Raw genomic sequence first — 20,735 nt, 5'->3', positions numbered from 1 at the left:
GGGGGGGGGGTTGTGTATATATTACATTGTGGGGCCTAAATGTCCTCTCAATGTGATAAAAAACCTGTTATTTTGACTTTGAGGGGACATTTTTATTTTAAAGCTATTAAAATTAATATATTTATAATATTTCAACATGGACACAAGTGGAAATGTGCAGTAGTTGTTTGTTTACATGAATAAGAAAGCCCCCACCAGTGAAAGCATGTTGACATCAGTGTCCATATCTCCGTAAGAGTCCAATGATCGAAGTCCATCAAATTCCTTTATTCAAAAAACAAGCTAAATTGTGCAAACACAGGAAAAACTAACACTGTTTAATTAGCATTAGTGACAGCATGCATGGATTTCAAAAGGTAAATTACATTTACACTTTCAGTGTGTATGGCTTGCTCTTATGAACAGAACATGTCCTCAGGCAAGCCGATTGGTTTAGTTTTGGCTGATTGGAAAGTGTTTTTACCCAACTGTCCCCGAACATGGTGACTATTTATCCTCCTTTTTGACAGACCTCTCGGACCCCAGTAACCTGGAGCCCATCGAACGCGGAAGGAACAAATAGCCAATAAAATGACATATCACAAGCCCCACCTCTCCGAAAGGTCATTTGGCACAATAAATAATGTAAGGAACAAACAGCTTTAATGCTGCTGGTCATTACTGGCTACTGAGCAAGGACATGCTGGTAATCACGAAAAAGTAGGATATGAAGTCAGAAATGGAATACAGAAGAAAAAAACTAGTTACTCACAGATAAGACAAATATTTACACTTTTATTTAAAATTTCCAAGACTGCAGCAACTGGACATGGTGTGAGAAAATCTATTATGACACTGCGACTGTGGTACCGATTCACATAAGACTTTTATCAAGTCTTACTAAGGATTCCGTCTTTGAATCCACTGTGTTTGAGGGTCACCAGGCTAAGCAAAATGTTTTTAATGCCAAAACAAAACACAAAGTCATTCTGGCAATACAAAAAAATTCAGTTAAAGAATGAGTAACACTTTTAGAAATTCCTTTGTGTGTTAGCAACATTTTGTGACTGTCAGGATTTAAAGCAGTCCCTGTTTAAGAATGTAGTTCAAGTGGTTCACAAGTAATAAGCATTTTATTTCGTTTATGTCCTTAAAATATTTTTAAAATGGGGGCACGCTTATGTTAATGCAACTTCACAAGGTCCTTTGGCAGATGAGACCCCAAGCAATTGGCTATGTATGCCTTACGGTAAGACCACCTCTGCTTAGGAGTAATCACAAATAATCTATTCCAGATAAATCAATAACTTGTAACCATTTAACAATTACGGTGAAAACTTTAAGCAGTTACATTCATATTAATATGAAGCAGCAAGAAACAAAAAAGGCCTAACTGTGATAACTGCAGTTCTGTGCACTATCCTGTGCCACGTCCGTTGAGGTTCCCTGGAGGTTCCACGCCCCTTGAGCTTCCCTGGAGGTTCCACGCCCCTTGAGCTTCCCTGGAGGTTCCACGCCCCTTGAACTTCCCTGGACATTCCACGCCCCTTGAGCTTCCCTGGAGGTTCCACGCCCCTTGAGGTTCCCTGGATGTTCCACGCCCCTTGAGCTTCCCTGGAGGGTCCACGCCCCTTGAGGTTCCATGGAGGTTCCACGCCCCTTGAGCTTCCCTGGAGGTTGCACGCCCCTTGAGGTTCCATTGAGGTTCCACGCCCCTTGAGCTTCCCTGGAGGTTCCACGCCCCTTGAGCTTCCCTGGAGGTTCCATGCCCCTTGAGCTTCCCAGGAGGTTCTACGCCCCTTGAGCTTCCCTGGACATTCCACTCCCCTTCAGGTTCCCTGGACATTCCATGCCCCTGGAGACCACACCTATGGCGTACGTGCAGCGCTGCACCTCCCACAATTATTACAGAGCAAGAAAATGTCCTTTCAGCATGAACGGCAGTAATTATAAATCTGAGATTGCCAAGACCCATGAGTCGAAATAAGAGAAGCTTAATGACAGGTCAGGGGCAATAAAACATCGGGATCCATTAGCCCAGAAGGCATCCGTCTGAGCAATAAGCGGGCGCCACAGCTGTGCTAAACAGCATGGCTGTGCAAAGTGGCTGTGATAAGGGGGTACCGCGGCTGTGCTAAACAGCATAGCTGTGTGAAGTGGCTGTGCTAAGGGGGTGCCGCGGCTGTGCTAAACAGCATGACTGTGGGAAGTGGCTGTGATAAGAGGGTGCCGCGGCTGTGCTAAACAGTATGGCTGTGTGAAGTGGCTGTGATAAGGGGGTGCCGCGGCTGTGCTAAACAGCATGGCTGTGCTAAACAGCATGGCTGTGTGAAGAGGCTGTGACAAGAGGGTGCCGCGGCTGTGCTTAGGGGCCTCCGCAGCTCTGCTAAGCAGCATGGTTGTGTGACGTGGCTGTGATAAGTGGGTGCTGTGACTGTGCTAAACAGCATGGCTGTGCAGAGAGGCTGTGATAAGAAAGTGCTGCGGCTGTGCTTAGGGGGTGCAATGACTGTGCAAAGCAGGTGCCACGATTGTACTAAGTGGCATGGCTGTGCTAAGGGGATGCTGTGGTTATGTGAAATTGCTGTACTAAGCAGTGCAGTTGTGCTAAGGGGGCTCTGCAGCAGTGCTAAGTGGTGTGGCTGTGCCAAGGGGGCACCATGCTTGTGACATCCCTCTCACTGGTAAGATCTGACCAGCAGGCTCCTTCGTCTCCAGCCCCGCTACTTTTTTATCTCTCTTTTTCATTTGGTCTTAGTAAAAACTGATTAAGAAAAAGATACGTAGTTGGGTTTGTAGTCTTGTCATGGGACTCACCCACGTCATTTCCTCCTGTCCCACTCTCGCTAAGATTTGGCTCCACTACTGTATGACATCCATAGAACTTGTTTGTTTCCTTGAACGATATTGTCATTAATTAATTTCCTTATCATCTACTGATAACGTCCATGAAGCTTTTTGACAGGAGAGCAAGACAAAACAATTTTTTTTTTATAGGGTTAGCAAATCCCACGCCGTTTGCCACCTGTATAGTTCGAGAAAACATAATACGACCCAGGAGAGATTCTTCAATGTTTTTCACATCACCAGCATGTCATTAAGACCTCAAACGGTCTGAAGTCCAGCTAAGCAGCTCCTGTCTCTGGGTTTAATCACTAATTTGCCGTATGGGTTATGATTTGCCCTGTGAGCTGGGGTCTGTGGGAGTGACCTGCAAGTCGTTTGCATAGCTGGGGGGGGCAGGGGGTGAGACTCACTGTGCCGGCAGCACTCTGAGGCCTGAGCTATAGCCGGGGCAGACAGGCACCTGCCTGCGACATGACAGGGTTCAAAACCGCCCGCTGCTATCAACAAGGAGAGCGAATGACCGCATAGAGCACAATTAATTTTAAGAGCTGTGGTTATGGGGGACATTTCACTACCAGCTATACACTGTGAAAACAGACTATAAATCCATTAGTAATTGACTATTTTACTTTGTTTTGCAGCACATCTGACAACAATACAGTTGCATATTTCACTGGAACAGGTCAGGGTGAGTATTTTGTTCAAGACGACAGCAACAGCGTCAAAGTCGAACAGGAATATTATGATCGCATTTTAGGACGTGTCATTTGTTTAGCTTTTAAATGGTAATTGCATCCATGTCTTTGGTGGGGGAGGGGGGGGGTAATTCTTCTTCATTGCTGCCCTCTTCTCAGTCAGGTCTTGGATTGGGTGCCGCCAACCCGCCTGGGGCTCTTGGACTTGGTCATGTGATTCGTGGGCGTGTCCCTCAGCTGCCTGGACTTCCTGGACCCCAAGCCCCGCTTGTCCCGCTCCTTGTGTGGGTTCGCCAGCCTCTTCAACAGCTCTGCCAGAAGATGGACACGTTCTTCCATTAGCTCACATAGTGTCACACGTAATTGTGGAAGAGCAGATACTTAATCCCTGGCTCGGTGGGCTAAGCCTCTGTTCTGGCGACACTTAAGCAAGGCCCGACCCCCTGCTCTCCGATTGGCCGCCCTTCGCTGCCAAGCTTGTTCTCGTGGAGCGCGAGATGAGGTATACAACAGGTGAATTTTTCCATGCGGACCAATCATTAATTTAGTGAAAATCATACCTGTGGTGTAAAAAAATACCGGAATGAATGTACACAATCTGTAGTGATGCCTGTTTATAAATGCAATCGCAGCTGTTGGTTTTCATGAAAATTCTAAAACACACACAGCACATTTGCATTTTCTGTCACCATTTACATGACGGAACAAAAGGAGAGCAAACTGCAGGATCATCGTCACGAAAACACTGAGCTGTCCGAGGCAGCATCTGACAGGAGCACGTTCCTCCTCACCTGCCACTTATTTTTGCATTATTTATAAAATTACTTGAGCGTTAAGCCAGTTCATGTGACGTCTCCGGCGTTTGTAATTATAGCGTATCCTCTAAAATCTGCCTTTGAGGAAGGGGAGGGCACTCTCGATGCCTTCTCACAGCACTTGCCTTAAGAAGGACAGCTTTCAGTATGGCTGTGCGTGGCCAGGCACGTGTACAGCCCTCACATTTCCTAAGGTCTGCAGTGTCACCCGGGGACAGGCCCTTCTTCCACATAAATGTTATTTATTCCTACCGCCAGTGCTATCAGTCTTAAGAGGCTGCAACAGGATACAAGCATACAGTTCAACTTACTGTTACAGCAGGATATTTACTGAAGACGATCAGATTAAACATCCCTTTCAAAGTCACATCAGCACTAGTAATTGCATTTCCAACATTTTCATCCCATATCCAGCCCATTAATCTCAGCTCACCCCCACCTTCCTACCACTACTATGTGTCACATAAACAAGATTCAACTGATACTGTCCAGGGTGTCCACTGCCACGTTTCCTGGAAAGCCCTGGACTCACTGGAACGAACATCAAGGTGTCTGTATGTGATCTCAAGCTTAGTAAACATTAAGTCTAGGAGCATGACACTGATCCCCAAACAGTTAATCCCAGAAGCAAAAGACACAATACTGGGAATGACCCAGAATAGAGCGCCAACCCATTACAGGGCACACCCACTTACAGAATTTACCTCAGCATGTTTTTGGACTGTGTGGGAGGGGGGGCGGGACCGTAAAACCCAACAGCGACATGGGGAAAACATGCAAACACTAGAGGCAGAGACTCGACCTGGAGTCTGTTCCATGCAACATAGCGCACAAGGCTGGGATACCTCCTGTTTGCCAGTCTATTGCAGGCCACATGCACACACTCAGACTCTACGGGGAATTTAGAGACACAAGTTTGCATATCTGCATGTCTTTGCACTGCAGGAGGAAACGTGTGCAATGAAGTGAGAACATGCAAACTGCACAAACGAGGTGCTACTCAAACCCCCAACTCGGCAATATCAGGGCTGCCAACTTTGGTCAGCTGGCTGGAGTGCGATTTCCGATTCAAGACAAGTCTGCACAAAGATGCGCACGCATTTACACGTATGTGAGTTTTATTACCTTCTAAATAGTCTGTAAGGTGTGCAAACTACCCCAACACTTTTGATGCAGCTAATTTTAGGTTTATAATGAAATGATCTAGATTTGCCGTAAGATCTCTTGCGTGAGAGTGAGAGTCTGAAAGCGTGAGCGTCACGCCAGATGCGTGAAAGTTAGCGACCCTGCGACAATGCTCGCATCTTAACCACTGTGCTTCCCTTCGTCTTGTGAGATGGGTCAGACTTGAAGCCAGAAATTAATTTCGTGGGAGGGAGAGCTTTGATATTGCGCAGTATATTTTGCCAAGCGGGAGGCTGTAGCAAATTTCGAAGAAGGCGCGGACTCATGGCTACGTGTCTGATTTGGTTTCACTGGTGGGGCAGGGGGGTTGCATAAGGACCCAAAATCATGCTAATCTTGTCATGCATTAAGTGACCTTTCCCCTTTTGCGCCTGGAGGGGCTGACTCAGTCCCACCCCTAAGGATGCGTCTTTAGGCAGAGCCGAAATCCAGGGGCTCTCCTCAGATGACCGGGAGGCATCCACTGAGCACAGCAAATCCCTCCTCTGCAGCTGCTATTGTCACGCCTGCTTAAAAGGCCAGCTTGTCACCGAGATGCCAAATTAGGGCAATGTCCCTCTGAGAAAAAAGCGCGAGGCGGAACAGCTCGCGTGTGGCCGGTTACTGTCTGCGCCTCCATTGCTGGGCGTTTACCTGCCAAAGCGGGATGGCTCTTCCCCACATCACATAGGAGGGACTCGCTTCTGTTCCCCTCTGTACCTTCCATGGCTAAACACAGTGAAATGTTATTGTTTAATTTAGTTATTAAGAAAAAAAAGCACATGGGTGCACACAGGTCAGCAACAAACAATATTGATGAATTAGTGGAATTAAACATTAAAAACTGAATATGATAAAAGGCAAGAAAGTGTTTTAATAAATTTGCTCAGTTTTTAATTCTACTGCTACAAAATACCATAAAAACATAATGTATTTGATTTATTTTAACTTATTCTGAAATAATAAAGAAAATGCTGCTTTTCAATTGTTTCAAATAGGCCTAACCGAGAATAACACACAACACTAGAAATTACTTGAGGCGACTAATATGTGTATAATGTATAATGTTATGTCTGTACAGTAAGTGGAGATCGGCTGCCGACTGGAGACTCACGAATGACCCGGACGAGGACGTAGCTGTGCCGGTCCTTCAGTAGGGTGCTGGCCGGCTCCGCGGAGCGCTCACGGCCGCTCAGGGAGACCAGCTCGCCGGCCGTGTCCAGCAGGTCCACACGCTCTAAAGTCGGTATTCACGCAGTGTCGAAGCACATGCTTTTCCACTACCACAAGTAACTTATACGGTTGCTTCAGTACTATTTCAGTCCTGATGTTAAGTGTTTCATGTATCCAGCAGGAATAACGCAATAGATAATGTGATTGATGTTTACAACACATTATACCACGAAGAATATCCGGAATGCTTCAGATTTTAAAAGTGATCAATAAATATCTAGGCACGACTTTGACAAGTAATCGTAGACAACTGCTAATGTCAATAAAAAAACTATTTGCGTTTATGTTGTGTGAATTTTTATGCATAAACTGTAATACTTTGAACTGAAAAAAATTAAAAGAAATATATTAAACGTTAGATTTTTAATAGATTGACGATTATGACACATAGATCGTGCACAAGTATATGTACAGGACTTTTTTTTTTTACAAACACGTTAAACAGATACACTACACTGGGAAAAGTATGAAAACCGTTTCTGTGTTCTCTGCGCATGCGTCAACCCAACCGGAAGGGGTCTGGGAGGGGCGGGGCCTGTGTACTTCTCGGCGTCGCCTTAATATTCATTTGTCTTACCTCTCGTTCCTAACCCTCCTATTAATCACTCCCAGCTGTCTCTCGTCAACTCCCTCGTTAGTCGTATGTATATGTGTGTTCGTCAGTACAGCCATAGACGTAGTACCTTCCCTTCCTAATTTGTGGTCCTCCAGTTTATTTCCAGTCTCTGTCCTTTGAGTTCAATAAACCTCTTCTTGTTTAGCAACCACGCCTACCCCCGAGTCCTTCGTCCCGACCGACACTGTTATTGCGATCTCCAGCATAACTAATCAATAATAACTATATTAACAATAACAATCCCCAAAAAGATCAGCACAGTCCCTGGGATTGTTGCACCTCACAGGGCTATTTATTTAGGCTACCAATACGACTTATATAATCGTAATAAGAGTGATTTCAGATCAAGACTTATCAGTTGAACTGGGGTTTAATCCACAAAAAATAAATTTATTCTTACCTTCGGGGTCCACATTGCAACGCTCTTTTAAACAATGAATGAAATGAATGATCCTGCAGTCCGGATTAAAAATCTCCTGCTGATTCTCTGTGGGGAAAAAAAGTTAGCGGAGTGCATTAAAGTTCGTGTAAGTCCTTTATATGCGTCGTCCAAACGGCATAAGTCGTCCAAACAGCATAAGGAAAAACACTTTCTAGAATCGATCATTCCACTGATTTCTGTTTTTCGTGTCAATCAGCTAATTTGCGTGTAATTTGCATCTATCGCGCAATATGATAATTTAACTGACACTTGCAGGTGACGGATCATGGCTGGAATGAAGACATAAGTAAGGGATTTATTAAGTAAGTACTTATATCGTATATACTTACCTCCAAATTGCACTGTAACAAACATTTCCTGTGTGGAGGGTTTACTCCAGCCCTGCTACAGCGGGCACTTCTTTCTCCACTTTATCCAGTTAAAAAAGCAGTGATCTGCTTCGCACAGATCCCATCGGCGGGGAGCTTTGAATCACTGTTTGTTGACGACTGTTATACTTGGTGATAAAGCCTTTATTATTGACCTGGAGTGTAAATGACAGCAGGAAAACGCCTCCAGGCCCCGATCACAATGCAGCACTAGAGACGCTTACAGTGTGCGTTATAAACACGCCTTCATCTCACACGGGCGTCCATCCTTTCAGTTCAATTTTGATTTTAACATGTACAACAAATACATATAGCTTGCTTTTCGCATACAACTACCCCTGCACAATCCTACGTTGTTTTACTATATTAATAAGTATTTATGCGCGGTGATTGTGCTTAAACGTCGTTGCAATCATGCAGGAGACCATAGGAAATGTCTCTTCTCTAATCCCTTCGCTCATTAAAGCTGCTTTCGGGCTTTTTGTGCGTCTCCATGGAGTCAGCATAGAGACAGACGAGTCCTTTCGCTTTTATTGCCACTTTGAGTCAGCTGCAAGAAGCTTTTAATTGCTGCATATCCATTACAGGATTTTCCTACCATACAGCTTTCAAAACAGTCTGTTTTGTGGCGCTTTCTCATATTGATTAAACATTGTACGCCTATTGCGCGCCGATTTACAAGTAGGGCCGACATTGCAAAACAGTGTAATAAAACTTAAAAAAAAAAAAAAACGAACACATACGCAAACTGTGTTATTTGTTTTTCTGAGGAAATTTGGTGTGATTCAAACATATAATAAGAATTACGTCCATAATTAGATACCCATGATAGTGATTACATGCTGAAATCTCACGCAGGTCCTACAACTGAAAAAGCAGCGGTTTTCTGCCAGTTGTCTTTGTGTTAAGTTCACACACCATGCATATGTCAAGCAGCTTGGCTCAGTTTTCCCCCAAAACCCACATATTGGAATCTTAATTACCCAACCAAGTGGAACTATAAAAGGAAGCACTGTACTGGTAGATCATTTATGCAATTGCTAACTGAAGACTGGGGAATTCTTATTCACCTTAAATGTCACAGATAAGAATTTAACACTTTATTTGACAGGGCTCAAATACATAGTAAAAACTCCAATACCATTGAAGTACAAATCCTGAACAAATACAGTTGCTACTTGAGGCAAAACATATGTCCCGATTCATTAATGATGAACAAACCTGAGATTAGTATTTGACTTGTGTTATTCATGACTTGTCCCTTCAGCAGTTCCTTCGGTAAGGCAGATTGGAGATAGTTGGAACATTTTTTGACACTATTGACTGTCTCGGAGCTCTTTTAGGGAATCACATTCACAATGTGACACCAACTACCTTCACGTGTTTTCTATTAAACAGCAGAGGTTATATCTCTGTATCACAAACAGACAATCCATGGCTTAGACTGTAACACATCGAGTGAAATGTTACAACTTACCCCATAGTCAGGGATAGTGGTAACACAGCCCTGGGTTAAATGTAACATTATAAATGATGTCACAAAATTGTCACAAAAAGTTATTCAAAGTGTTTTTTTTTTGTTCAGCAAAATTTGTGGGTATGTATGCATGTGTACAATGTATGTTAATCACAACAGATATCAAAGATCATAACAAAACCAAAGAAAATGTGCAACTGTGCACCAGTTTTAATAACTAAATGATAGTGTGCATGTCTCCAAGTGTGTGTGGATTAGTTTTGTATTACATGGTGGCGACCAAATGTCCCCACAATGTAACAAGAACCTGTTTTTCAGGTCCCCACAAAAATCTGTGACTGCAATCAAAAAACTAAAAATGTTAAAAGTCTTGTATTTTGTTTGGTTAAGGTTAGGGCTGAGTGTGGTTTAAGATCGTCATGTTGGGTTTTAGAGTTTTCCCCATAGAGATGAATGGAAAGTTCCCACTAAGATATAATCACAAACCAGTGTGTGTGTGATGTTAGTTACCATCAGAATCACAGTGGTGACGGGTGTATTGAACTCCGGCTGATGTACAGGCTTCATAGGCCCACCTTGGACAGTCTATGCCAGTGGTGGGGAACCTGATCCATGGAGGGCCGGTGTGGGTGTGGCTTTTTGGGATGACCGCTCAGCCAGCCAATAATAAAACAGTGGTTCTCAACTCCCGTCCTGGGTACCCACTGTTATTGGCTGATTGAGAGGTCATCCCAAAAACCCGCACCGGCCCTCCATGGAACAGGTTCCCCACCCCCGGTCTTTGCATTTCACCCAATTTTCCTTTGACTTTCAAATGTTCCATACACACAATGCAGAAGGTTCCTGGGCTTGAGAAGTGGCCTGGGAGCAGTTGGAGAATCACCGTTACAACTATCCCAGTCCGTGGTGGCCATGAATAAGTTCACCTTCCAGTTAAGAGCAACAGTTTTAGCATTCACAACTTGAACAAAGGATATTTACATAGGCACATAATAAAAATGATTTGTTTTAATAAAAGCTTGCAGTGCTATCACAAAAATAAAGTAAAAAAATTACTTTCTTACCTGAAATGTATTTTTTCCTTACAAATCTGTGTTTTTCGCAGAGTGCTCCTTCTTCACATGTGAAATAAAGACTAAACTGAGCATGTGCAAAGTGAATTATGTGATTTGTATCTCGTTTCTGAGAAACATTTTCTTTTCACTAACCCATGTTACAGTCATCCCAGACTCCCCTAGTTCCTTAAGTAGTTCAGAAATGTTTACAGAATTAACAGATATAGTAACAACTTGGGATGAAAAATGCACCATGACTCATTAATGATGAACAAACATAAGATCAGTATTTAATTTGTGTTATTCATGACCTGTTACTTCAGTAGTTCAGAAAGGTTTACAGAATTAACAAGTGCTTGAGACAAAACGTGTCACGACTCATTAATGATGAATTAACATGAGATCAGTATGTAACTAAGATTAGTGTGTGGTTAATTAATACAAATGTAATAGTATAGCACTATATTTGTGACCCATCAAGTAAAGTGTTACCGAATTTTTATTTATCATGATGTCATCAGTTAAAATAAGTATCCCAAGAAAATACAGACTTTTCCTTAACAACTAACCACAAATATTGTTTTTCATGAGTTTTTACTAAATCATTATTGTGGTACTTTATGAATATATTGACACGACCCAGCAGAAGAAGATGACAGAGAAGCGCCCCCCCCCCCTGCACATTGCACTTTTGCCTGTTTTTTTTTACTTGAAACAAGGTCATATTCAGTCCTTTGTCCAAGGGAAGCTTCTGTGGAGACAGGATCCGCGGTAATGATTCATATGAGGCAGATTTCTGCCGCCTTGAGTTGATTATCCTGTGAGGTGCGGCGCTCTGTCCCTAGACGGCCAGAAAGGATCCATCCCAGCCAGGTCTCCACGACAACAGGCCATGGCCCTAACTGTATTATTGCTCTGTTAAGCCTTCCTATTGCCATTTAAACCCAGGCCTGCCTGGACTCACGTTTCCACCATTTATGCATTAACTGGGGAACGGCGGCAAAGAAGTTATTCCCGCTTGTGAGCGGATGGAACAGGAGGACGATCATTTTCGGCCATTCGTGCTCGCCGCACACACTCATGCCAAAAGGCTGTTGAATGAGACTAGACAAAGCGGTAGTTTCAACAAAGTGCGCTGAATTAAAGATGGTCATTTGTTTCATGGATGCAGCCTTCCACCCAGTATCAAAGTGGAGTTCAGCAAAAATTAATTGAAAGCTTAGCCATCATATCACAACTCCAGCAACTGGGCAACATTACATAATCGCATTTGGTGCTGTTAGTAAATATTCAGATGTAAATTGTATTTTCCCGGCGGCAAAGATCCATGACCGTTCAGCACCAATAAGATCGAGAGCCAGATGAGTATCGCCCTAAAGTAATATAAGCTTGCTCTGCAGCCAAACAATCTTGAGCTTTCAATTTGCATTACATAGCCTATCTGTAGTATGGCTTCCGTAGCTGCTGTTTAATTCTCCATCTCACAGCCCCCTTCATTTTAATGCAGAACATAAACTAGTTTCAGGTAGCATGAAAAATAGTACCACGCTGCATACTCAGTCAAAGCAAATTAAGATGGAATGATGGCGCTTTATTTTGTGTTTACTGTAGAACAGGGCATCCACCCGACACTTGGTTAATATAATGCTCGTGATCGGAAGCAATCCGCTAGGACTGTCCAAAGTGAGCTATGCTTCCAGCTGGCACCTGGAGAGTGCTCAGGTGCATTGTGGGATATGGTACATGTGTGGTCTGAAACCAGGGGGGACTCAATAAAGAACCATTTTGCTTATCTAGGACTATGCTTACTGAGTCCGTTCAGTAACATCATGATTGCACAAGTATAGTTTGACTGAAAAGCCTGTCTACAGAGGTCTAAATTCATCCTTAGGAAATTTTCTATGGATTGCGTCATTCTTTGTGGTCTGACAATAACTTACTATATCTGAAACTCCCTAATTATTTTGTACTGTCGTCACAAATGTTTTCCTCTAATGGACCGGAAAGCAGGCTGTTTTTGCTAAGGTAAATTTGTTTTGCTGTGCTGCAAATGTGCTGTGCGCAGACACTGGGAGGAAGGGGAAAGGCCCAAACTACAGCTTCCTTTTGTGGAAAGCTGCTGTCCCCAACTCCCTGGCCAGACCGGCGCTCCACCCGGTCCAGGCTTCTCTCGTGCTCCGGTGTGAATTCCCCTTTGCTCCCTGTGTCAATAAAATCCACATTAGCTTTCAATCCCCTACGTATGGGCGATGGTCTCATGCAGAGTAACCTTCACAGGTCGTGAGCACACACTTTACGTGCATGCTTAAGCGACGTGCCAGATGAAATTAAGTGCTTGTCCTGTGGACATAACAGCAAAGCTCTTCTTGTGGTTTTAAAAAGTTATAAAGAAGGATTTCCAGTAAAGTATCATTAGTAATACACCCCTTAGTGTCCCCTGCCACGTCGCTGGTTTTTTTTAGCAGTCAATTATGTGTTTCATCTCGCAAATGAGTAACTGTCATACACAGCAGGACGGACAATGGTTCTGAGCCTTTGTGCATTGCCTTGTCAAAAGCTGTCATGGGGGAGGTCGTGCAAAGCTGCGGCCTCTAGGGGGAGCAGTCATATTGACAGAATTCACTCTGCCGTGACTAATGCGTTTCCCCACGTGCTCATTCCTTAGCATCGATTTCCTGCAGCACGTTGTCGTCGACGTGCCAGCAGCAAGGCGCCGTCCCACGTATGCGAGTGGCGTGTGCGCGCCGCTGTGCCGGCGATTTTAAATAGGCTCCTCAACAAAAGCTAATTGCATAGCGAACGCTGCATCAATTGACACTGATACTTAATTTCCACGTTCCAGCTCCAGCGCGTTTCTTGCATATGTATATGCTAAGGCATGTTATTTTAGATCACATGTTATCCATTGTTATTTGTCGCTGGCTGCTGTACCTATATTGTGAGATTACTTTAGTAGGAATTGTTGAAATTATGTTACCTGCTTATTTAACTCATCATGTTGTTCAGAATCTGCCGATTGATTACGATGTATTGGCTGAGCTATTTGTATTTAGAGAATATTGATTGAAAAGGAAAAGAAGAAGGATTTTTGTTGTACTCTATGATAAAGTAACGTGGTTGGTTTATTAAATGGTTACATAAGAAATCTCCCTGCTTCCAGAATCTAATTATTTTACAGACACTCCACCTATCGACTACTTTCATATATTTGACATGCAGGAATTTCATAATTCTCATATACCTGACAGTAAATGATTGAAAACCTTGAATTCGAGGTGTATGACACTACTTCCATGCTGAAAACGCGTCGTGGTACACAGCCAACTAGTGCTCATGCTGTGATTTGTGGGTATGTATAAATGCATATGTAGTATCCTTTAATGCTGCCATTCAGTGGCGGGTGGCCCATAGGGAGCGCTCGGGCGCCGCCCTCCCAGATGTGGGGGGTATAAAATATATAAAAATAAAAAATATATATTTTTTATTATCAGTCTCAGTTTTACTTAATAATGTGTGCCTACATGCAATCTGAATTATTTGAACAACATTTCCACCAACTGACTCTCATTCAACAGTGAATTTCCACCGACACATTTCCACCAATCATTTCTCTTCTTGGGCGCTCATCCAAGCGCCCCAGAAGTGCAGGGAAATAGCCAATCGTGTATGGTTGCTAGGCGAATGTAATGAAGATTTCGCCTATCAGCATCGCCGAATTAAATGGTTTTGGGGCGCTGCTAGAGAAAACGCGGGAAAGTTGTGGATCGGTCTCAGGTCAGTCAGTCAGAGAGAGATGATGGCGACGACGACAGTTGAGGGGCAGCTTCCAGCAAGTCCGGTGAAATGGTTATTGAATTACCCTTTTGCGAGAAGGACGACGGTGGAAAAAAAATCCACGTTAAGCAGCTGGGACCCGACAAGCTCGAAATAAATATCACCCAGGCAACTAAGGAAATTAAATTATGATTGTGAAATTGTTGTCATTTTCTGACTGTTCATTTGAATGCTTATACTGGACTAGGAAGGGAAACCAACCGCCACTGCTGCCATTGTCCTGAAATGGTCAGATAAAAACGTACAGTGAATAAGATAAAAAAGAAGGAAATATATGGTGTGGAACTACGATCTAGGTAAATATGTTATAGGAATTCTGCTCCCTACATGACAATTCAAACCTACTTACTCTTTAATCTATTCTTTGAACCCACCAGCGAGACTATATTTCCTTATAAAATATGAATCATCTGCGAGACGTGCAAAATGGAAGGTGTGTTTTTCATTAGAAAAGCTTCCTGAAATCCATTGGGAACAAAATGTTTTCTTTGCAGGCTGCTAATCTCTGTGACACCTCACCAGAGAATTGTATAAATACAAAGCTTAAAATCTGAGGCTGTGCACAGTTTGGTGTTTTCTGTGCTGGACCTTTGAGATGCGTACTCTGGCGCGGAATGGACTTTATTTCAGTTTCGCTATTTTTTCCGTCCATCCATCTGTATTCTAACTTCTCATATCGGTCAGTTTTATCAGAATCATTTGTGGTTGTATTGTTGTTTCCCCTCGTGAAGATTTGCCAGCGAGCATAACACTGAAACCAATCTGTGTTTCTGGTTTTGATGGTTACGTAAGAGACTGGTTCGCCCAAGCCGACTTAAAACAAATAAAGTTCCGATTTAACTCGTGCATTTGAAACCGACGAGGTAAAGTCCAGTGAAAACAGAGTTTAGCAGAACTTAATCTGCATAAGCGTGACACACAACAAAATCATGGGCTACAAGGTCTTGGAAAGGGGAGGAAATGGCTATTAATCACACGTGACATTTACACTGTAGTGGACTGGCCCTTCGCGGGTTTATTCACTGGAAAAATGGGGTGTGACACGACAGAACAATGATACATTCAGCACTAAAATAGGTTGCTTTCTTTGCGATTTTCCTTCTGTTTTGCACATAACCTACATTATAATAAGCAAAACTCCATCCATCCATCATTTTCCACACTCATCTATGGGGGCCCAGAGCTTAACATGGAAAATCATAATATCAAATTTAACACAAGACCATACAGGCATGAGCATTACAAATGTTGTATATGACAATGTGCTGAAACAAATGTTTATCCTTAGATAAGAAGCATGAAATCACAAATTCCAAACTCAAGCTGAGATATAATTATAATTAAGACAGTTTATCTGTGTAGTCAGCTATTACATGGGCCTTCCTGGCTATATCACCGTTGAAAGGAAGTTATGCATTCCTTCAGTAAAGAATCTGATTGTTTCCTAACGTTACTCTAATTCCCAGGGTATACCATGAGAATCTCACTAAAGATAATCCTGGTTAAAAAAAAACATACATTTTCCAAACCAATATGCATTGTCTTGTGCATGTTGTCTGTCTAACTTCCTGCATTCGTTCATTGAATCCTCATGTTCCCACGATGACCTCAGCCTCTGCACATCCTATCTCTGGGTTCCTGGTCATTATCATCCATGTTGAATGATGGCAGGGGTTGCATTAGGAACTATTGCTGTGTAAGTCACCATACAGGAAGAGTGTGTGTGTCAATGCACTCTCCCTGTGTAGCCTCATTAGCATGTAAATCTTTGTTTACAAATAATCTTCCTCTGAGATAAATTTCCAAAAATTAAACAATGCAAGCGAACGCGACAAATCGATTACCGAAAATGCAGCTGTTCCCATATCCGTACCTCACTCACAAGTTTCTGCAAACCACAGACCATTTTTCCTCCCAGTAAGATGTACTTAAGACGGATGTGATTGTAACTAATGCACTGGGTGATGCTTACGGACGACCTCAGCGCATGCTGCAGTTAATGTGTTTCATCAGGATGGCCATTTGAATCGTCCAGATAGAAGCATTATGTGAATAATTAAAACCAAAATAGTGCTTTGATCTCTTTCCATTTTCCCCACAGTGGCGCAACATGTTTGCTGAGAAATATACTTTTGTTACAGTTCAAAACCATCCATCCATCCGTCCGTCTCTTACCCTGGTGAGGGTAATCGGGGCTGGTTAAAAGTGGCCAGTCTCCTTGGTCAGTGAAAAATAGAATATAACTAAGAAAATCAAAGACAGTAAAAGACTGACAATCTGACAATTTAAACATGACGTGCTGAAACATGAGCAAAAGACAGACCAAAAACTACAATCAAAAGTGCAGTGTAAAAATAGCACATTCATTACATACCCTACTCAGTTGTACAATCGGGCAATCAGTTTGACAGTTTAACTGCAATTACACACGGCTAAATTCCTGTTAAATTTCAATAACAATGACTATCCACTCCGTAGTTATGACATTCTCTCTAACCACTGTAGTTACCACACTCTCTGTGATAATGATGACATCCAGCAATCCTTATTTTCCCCTGGAGTTACGACCTCGCCTGCAGTTACCTCCTGCTGCGAGATCATTACTCTCTTGGCATTTACTACTTATTTTCCTGTTACTACCTGCTTTGAGGTCTCCACCCAGTCTGCTCCTGCCAGTACGGGGCAGTCATGTGGCCCAGCATGGAATAATGGGCCCTTCATCACAAGGGCCCGGGCAGCTGTGTGTGGGGGAGGGTCGACAGGGTAAAAATAACCTGACAACAACAGCTGATGGGTAGTCAAAACATAAAGAATAAAATGTTGATCCCCTTACATTCCCGCACCCCCGTCTTACTATGGCAAAAACTCTGAGCAATTCGGCAAAAATAAAGACGATAAACTGGGCATTTGCATGAAAGCGAAATGACAGACTGAGGTTGAGCTCCATCATTTTCTCTGGAATGTTCTAGAAGCAAACAGTGTTTTGTGACTAATGATAGAAAACTATCACATTTTCATATAACATTACTTACGCAGCAGAGGGTTTTTACCTGGGGGGGGGGGCTGTTAATTTTACGCTTGAAAAGAGGGAAGTTTGACGAAAAAAACTGAATATTTCATTCAAGGAGATAAAAGCAATTTCCTATTTAAGATCTGAACTGTTTGCTTTTGTCCATTTCTTACCTGTTCTGCTATAAAATATTATAAGTTGTATCATTAAAATAAATAAATTCCACTCCAACAGATGCATAGTTATTTAGTCCAAAGTAACTGACACATCCATCCATCCATCCATCCATGTAGAACACAGCCTCTGCTTGGGTGACGTGTGGATGGGGGGGCTATTCCAGGTGGCACACAGCACAAGGCAGGGAACCCCCTGGACAAGGTAATAGTACCAGGGCACACACCTGCACACATTTACACACTATGGACAATTCCATGACAGCTAACCGTTGCACTGTGTTACCCATGTAACAGAGGAGAATATTAATACAGCTGGTATCTGATGAGTTAGTACAGGTAGTACCACGGTCAAAGGTTCAACTGCAAGACCCTATCTGGGACCTGAGCCACGGTCAAAGATTCAACTGCAAGACCCTATCTGGGACCTGAGCCACGGTCAAAGATTCAACAGTAAAGCCCCATTCAGGACTTAAACCAATCTTCATGGGCAATGTGGGGTTCAATGGGTTAGACCTCTGTGCCAGTGTCAGGAGGATTACTGGTCTGAATCCCACGGCATCAGAATATTCGCACTTCCACTGGGGTTTTAACCAAGGCCCTTATACCCCCTGAAAAAAGTTTCCAAGATGGATGGTTGACCTCAAGCTCCCCCCTCACCTCTCTCTCTCTCTCTCTCTCTCTTTCTCTCTCTATATATATATATAGATGCATACAGCACATAGGACATACATGTAGTGCAAAGACAGTGCAAACAAGTAAACAATAAAATTAAAAAGTTGCACCAAAAGTATGCAGGATACAAACAGAAATCTGAAAAAAAGTAGATTATTATAGAGTAGCATGTCAATAGATTAACCAATCAGATACTGAGAATAGTAGAGGGATGCCTTACCCCACACTACCTTTGATTACGAGTAATGGTAAGGGAACAAAATCAAGCCAAGCCACTCAGCTCAAACTGGCGAAAGCCCCGCTGTCTTGCTCAAGTGCATTGTGCAGAAAATCACGTTTCAAAAGCCCCCCCTGAGCCCAGTAAATCCCTTATTTCCTGTGCAACTATTTCTGACACCGGCAGGTCACACCACAAGCAGACGTCGTTGGCGGCCCTTCTTCTCCCCAGCGATTGTTGCCCTCGCTGCCTTCTTCCTTCCGCTGCATCGTCGATTGTTCTGCAGTGAATGACCAGTGGCAGGGCCAGTGAGACAGCCTGGGATGAAACTGCGTCGCAACCAAATCGATCGTTTCGGGTCATTTCAGTGTCACCGACCTGGAACCACACAAGGGCGTCTGGAATGCACTGGAAGCTGTCCAGCCGCTCTAAGGTCCCAGCAGTATTGATGGGGAGCTCACACATGTGAGTACACAGGAAACCAAGCCGACTCTTTCAGAGGTCCTGCTGGAGCTGACTGAGATCTGAAAAGCACATCTGGCTGGTGGAAAGCCTTTCACTCGACTGGCTTCTTTTGAGGCGAACTATTTGGGAATGTGTGTCAAAACCTCACGTAATGCTGTAAAAATTACGCAGTTGTTAAAGGTTAATGGATATCGGCTTTCAGTCTACCCTGTAAAAGGGGGGGGTCTGTTATTGCAGCCATGCTGAAAAAAACGAGCGACGCCAATCCCATCACCCACCCCAAAATCCCCCCCCCTGCCCTACCACCTCAGTGGCAAATTTAATGACAGAATAGATGGTCCTAATGGTGCAATAAAAGCCATCGCCAGTCAGGGCCTCATTTGATTTCCAGTGGATCTGATGTCATCAGCCCCCCCCTCTCCTGGTACCAATACTCAGGAACTTCGTATCCTGCTCATTTCCATGCTTGGCTGGGTGTGAGTCTGAATAGAGGTTTTCTAAACACCACATTGCCTTCAAAATCTGCAGCTGCTATCATACGGATCAACATCAACTCCAACTGCCAGAACAGGTGGGAACCACTGGGAACCAATCAAGTAGCCAGTGGAAAGTGGGCTAAACCAGTTAGTGAACGACAATAGTAACTAAAACCTCGTCTCTCAAACTGCTACCTGTTAGGTGTAGCAGCATAATAATGTAACAGCCTGGATTGGAGTTGACATTTTCTTCTGGTTGAGGTCGAGCTGTAATGGGAATACAGTAGAATGAAACCAGTTATTTATATATGTCCACTGACAAGCAGAGCAATGAAACAGAAAGGATCTCCCAGTGTCATCCACCAAAACACCAGGGCAAAACGTTAAGTGGAAAATAATTACCGGACTTCATACACCTATTTTAAATTAAGACTTAACAGTTAATTTAGCCACTTAAGGAACTTAATTTGCTGTCTCTATAATAGATAAGGGTATGCTGACCTTCAGTTAAACTTCGTTAACAGTTTCACAAATGTCACTTCCATTCAAAGATAAAAGTAGTGCTACTTAATTCTACGAAAAAAGCTCCTGCATAAATTTCGGTTCCACTTCTACCGTGTAGCATCATGGGTTTCTGTGTCTGTTTATATATATATATATATATATATATATATATATATATATATATATATATAATTTTATATATACTAAATTAATCGCCCCGAAATGAACATATCAATGATAGTTCCATTTCCCTCGTGCCTGCACACCTTCCCCTTTCCCCGCCTTATGGGCGTAGTGCTTTGTGTCCTGGTAACTGGTAACATGAACATTTAAATTAGCAGGTTATAACGTTGCGATCAGTTCTCGAAATTAAAACATTCAGATCGAAATAATCAATATTTTAGTGTCGATGAGCACATCCCTAGTGTGCACTGGAAATGACGAATAGAATGCAACACCATATTAAATGTTAAGGACAATGCGTTTTCTATGTAAATCTTTTCTCCTTTATTGCTTTATGTCCTGACAGGGATATTGCGTTTTCACCATGTGAGTGTAAATTCAGCGCATCTCAGGGGGGGCTGTAGGCTGATAGCTGCTGTTAGCTGGCCAGCTAACTCAGCAATGGAGCCTTAAAAACATGCAGTAGAAACACATCGTTATCTATAACATAACGGCCAAATGTGATTT

The 20,735-nt window shown here is 43.0% G+C and overlaps 1 protein-coding gene across 1 annotated transcript; it reads right to left on the bottom strand.

Annotated features, from left to right (window-relative positions):
* Positions 1-3,433: 3,433 nt before the first annotated feature.
* Positions 3,434-8,407, bottom strand: LOC125712574 (uncharacterized protein C22orf15). The gene is made up of 5 exons (XM_048982785.1): positions 8,121-8,407; positions 7,750-7,836; positions 6,615-6,737; positions 6,155-6,229; positions 3,434-3,832 (listed from the first exon to the last, which is right to left on the bottom strand). The coding sequence occupies exons 1-5, from the start codon at positions 8,143-8,145 to the stop codon at positions 3,681-3,683; spliced, it is 462 nt and encodes a 153-aa protein (XP_048838742.1). The 5' UTR covers positions 8,146-8,407; the 3' UTR covers positions 3,434-3,680.
* Positions 8,408-20,735: the final 12,328 nt, after the last annotated feature.

Source organism: Brienomyrus brachyistius, chromosome 2 (genome assembly GCF_023856365.1).
Source record: "Brienomyrus brachyistius isolate T26 chromosome 2, BBRACH_0.4, whole genome shotgun sequence".
Classification (NCBI taxonomy): domain Eukaryota; kingdom Metazoa; phylum Chordata; class Actinopteri; order Osteoglossiformes; family Mormyridae; genus Brienomyrus; species Brienomyrus brachyistius.
This window is presented reverse-complemented; position numbering and strand designations above follow the sequence as displayed.

Coding starts and splice junctions, on each gene's coding strand:
- LOC125712574 (XM_048982785.1), bottom strand. CDS start 8,145: ATGTTTGTTACAGTGCAATTTGGAG. Junction 7,837..8,120: donor TGTTACAGTGCAATTTGGAG/GTAAGTATATAC, acceptor TTTTCCCCACAG/AGAATCAGCAGGAGATTTTT. Junction 3,833..6,154: donor GAGCCATCCCGCTTTGGCAG/GTAAACGCCCAG, acceptor ATCTTCTGGCAG/AGCTGTTGAAGAGGCTGGCG.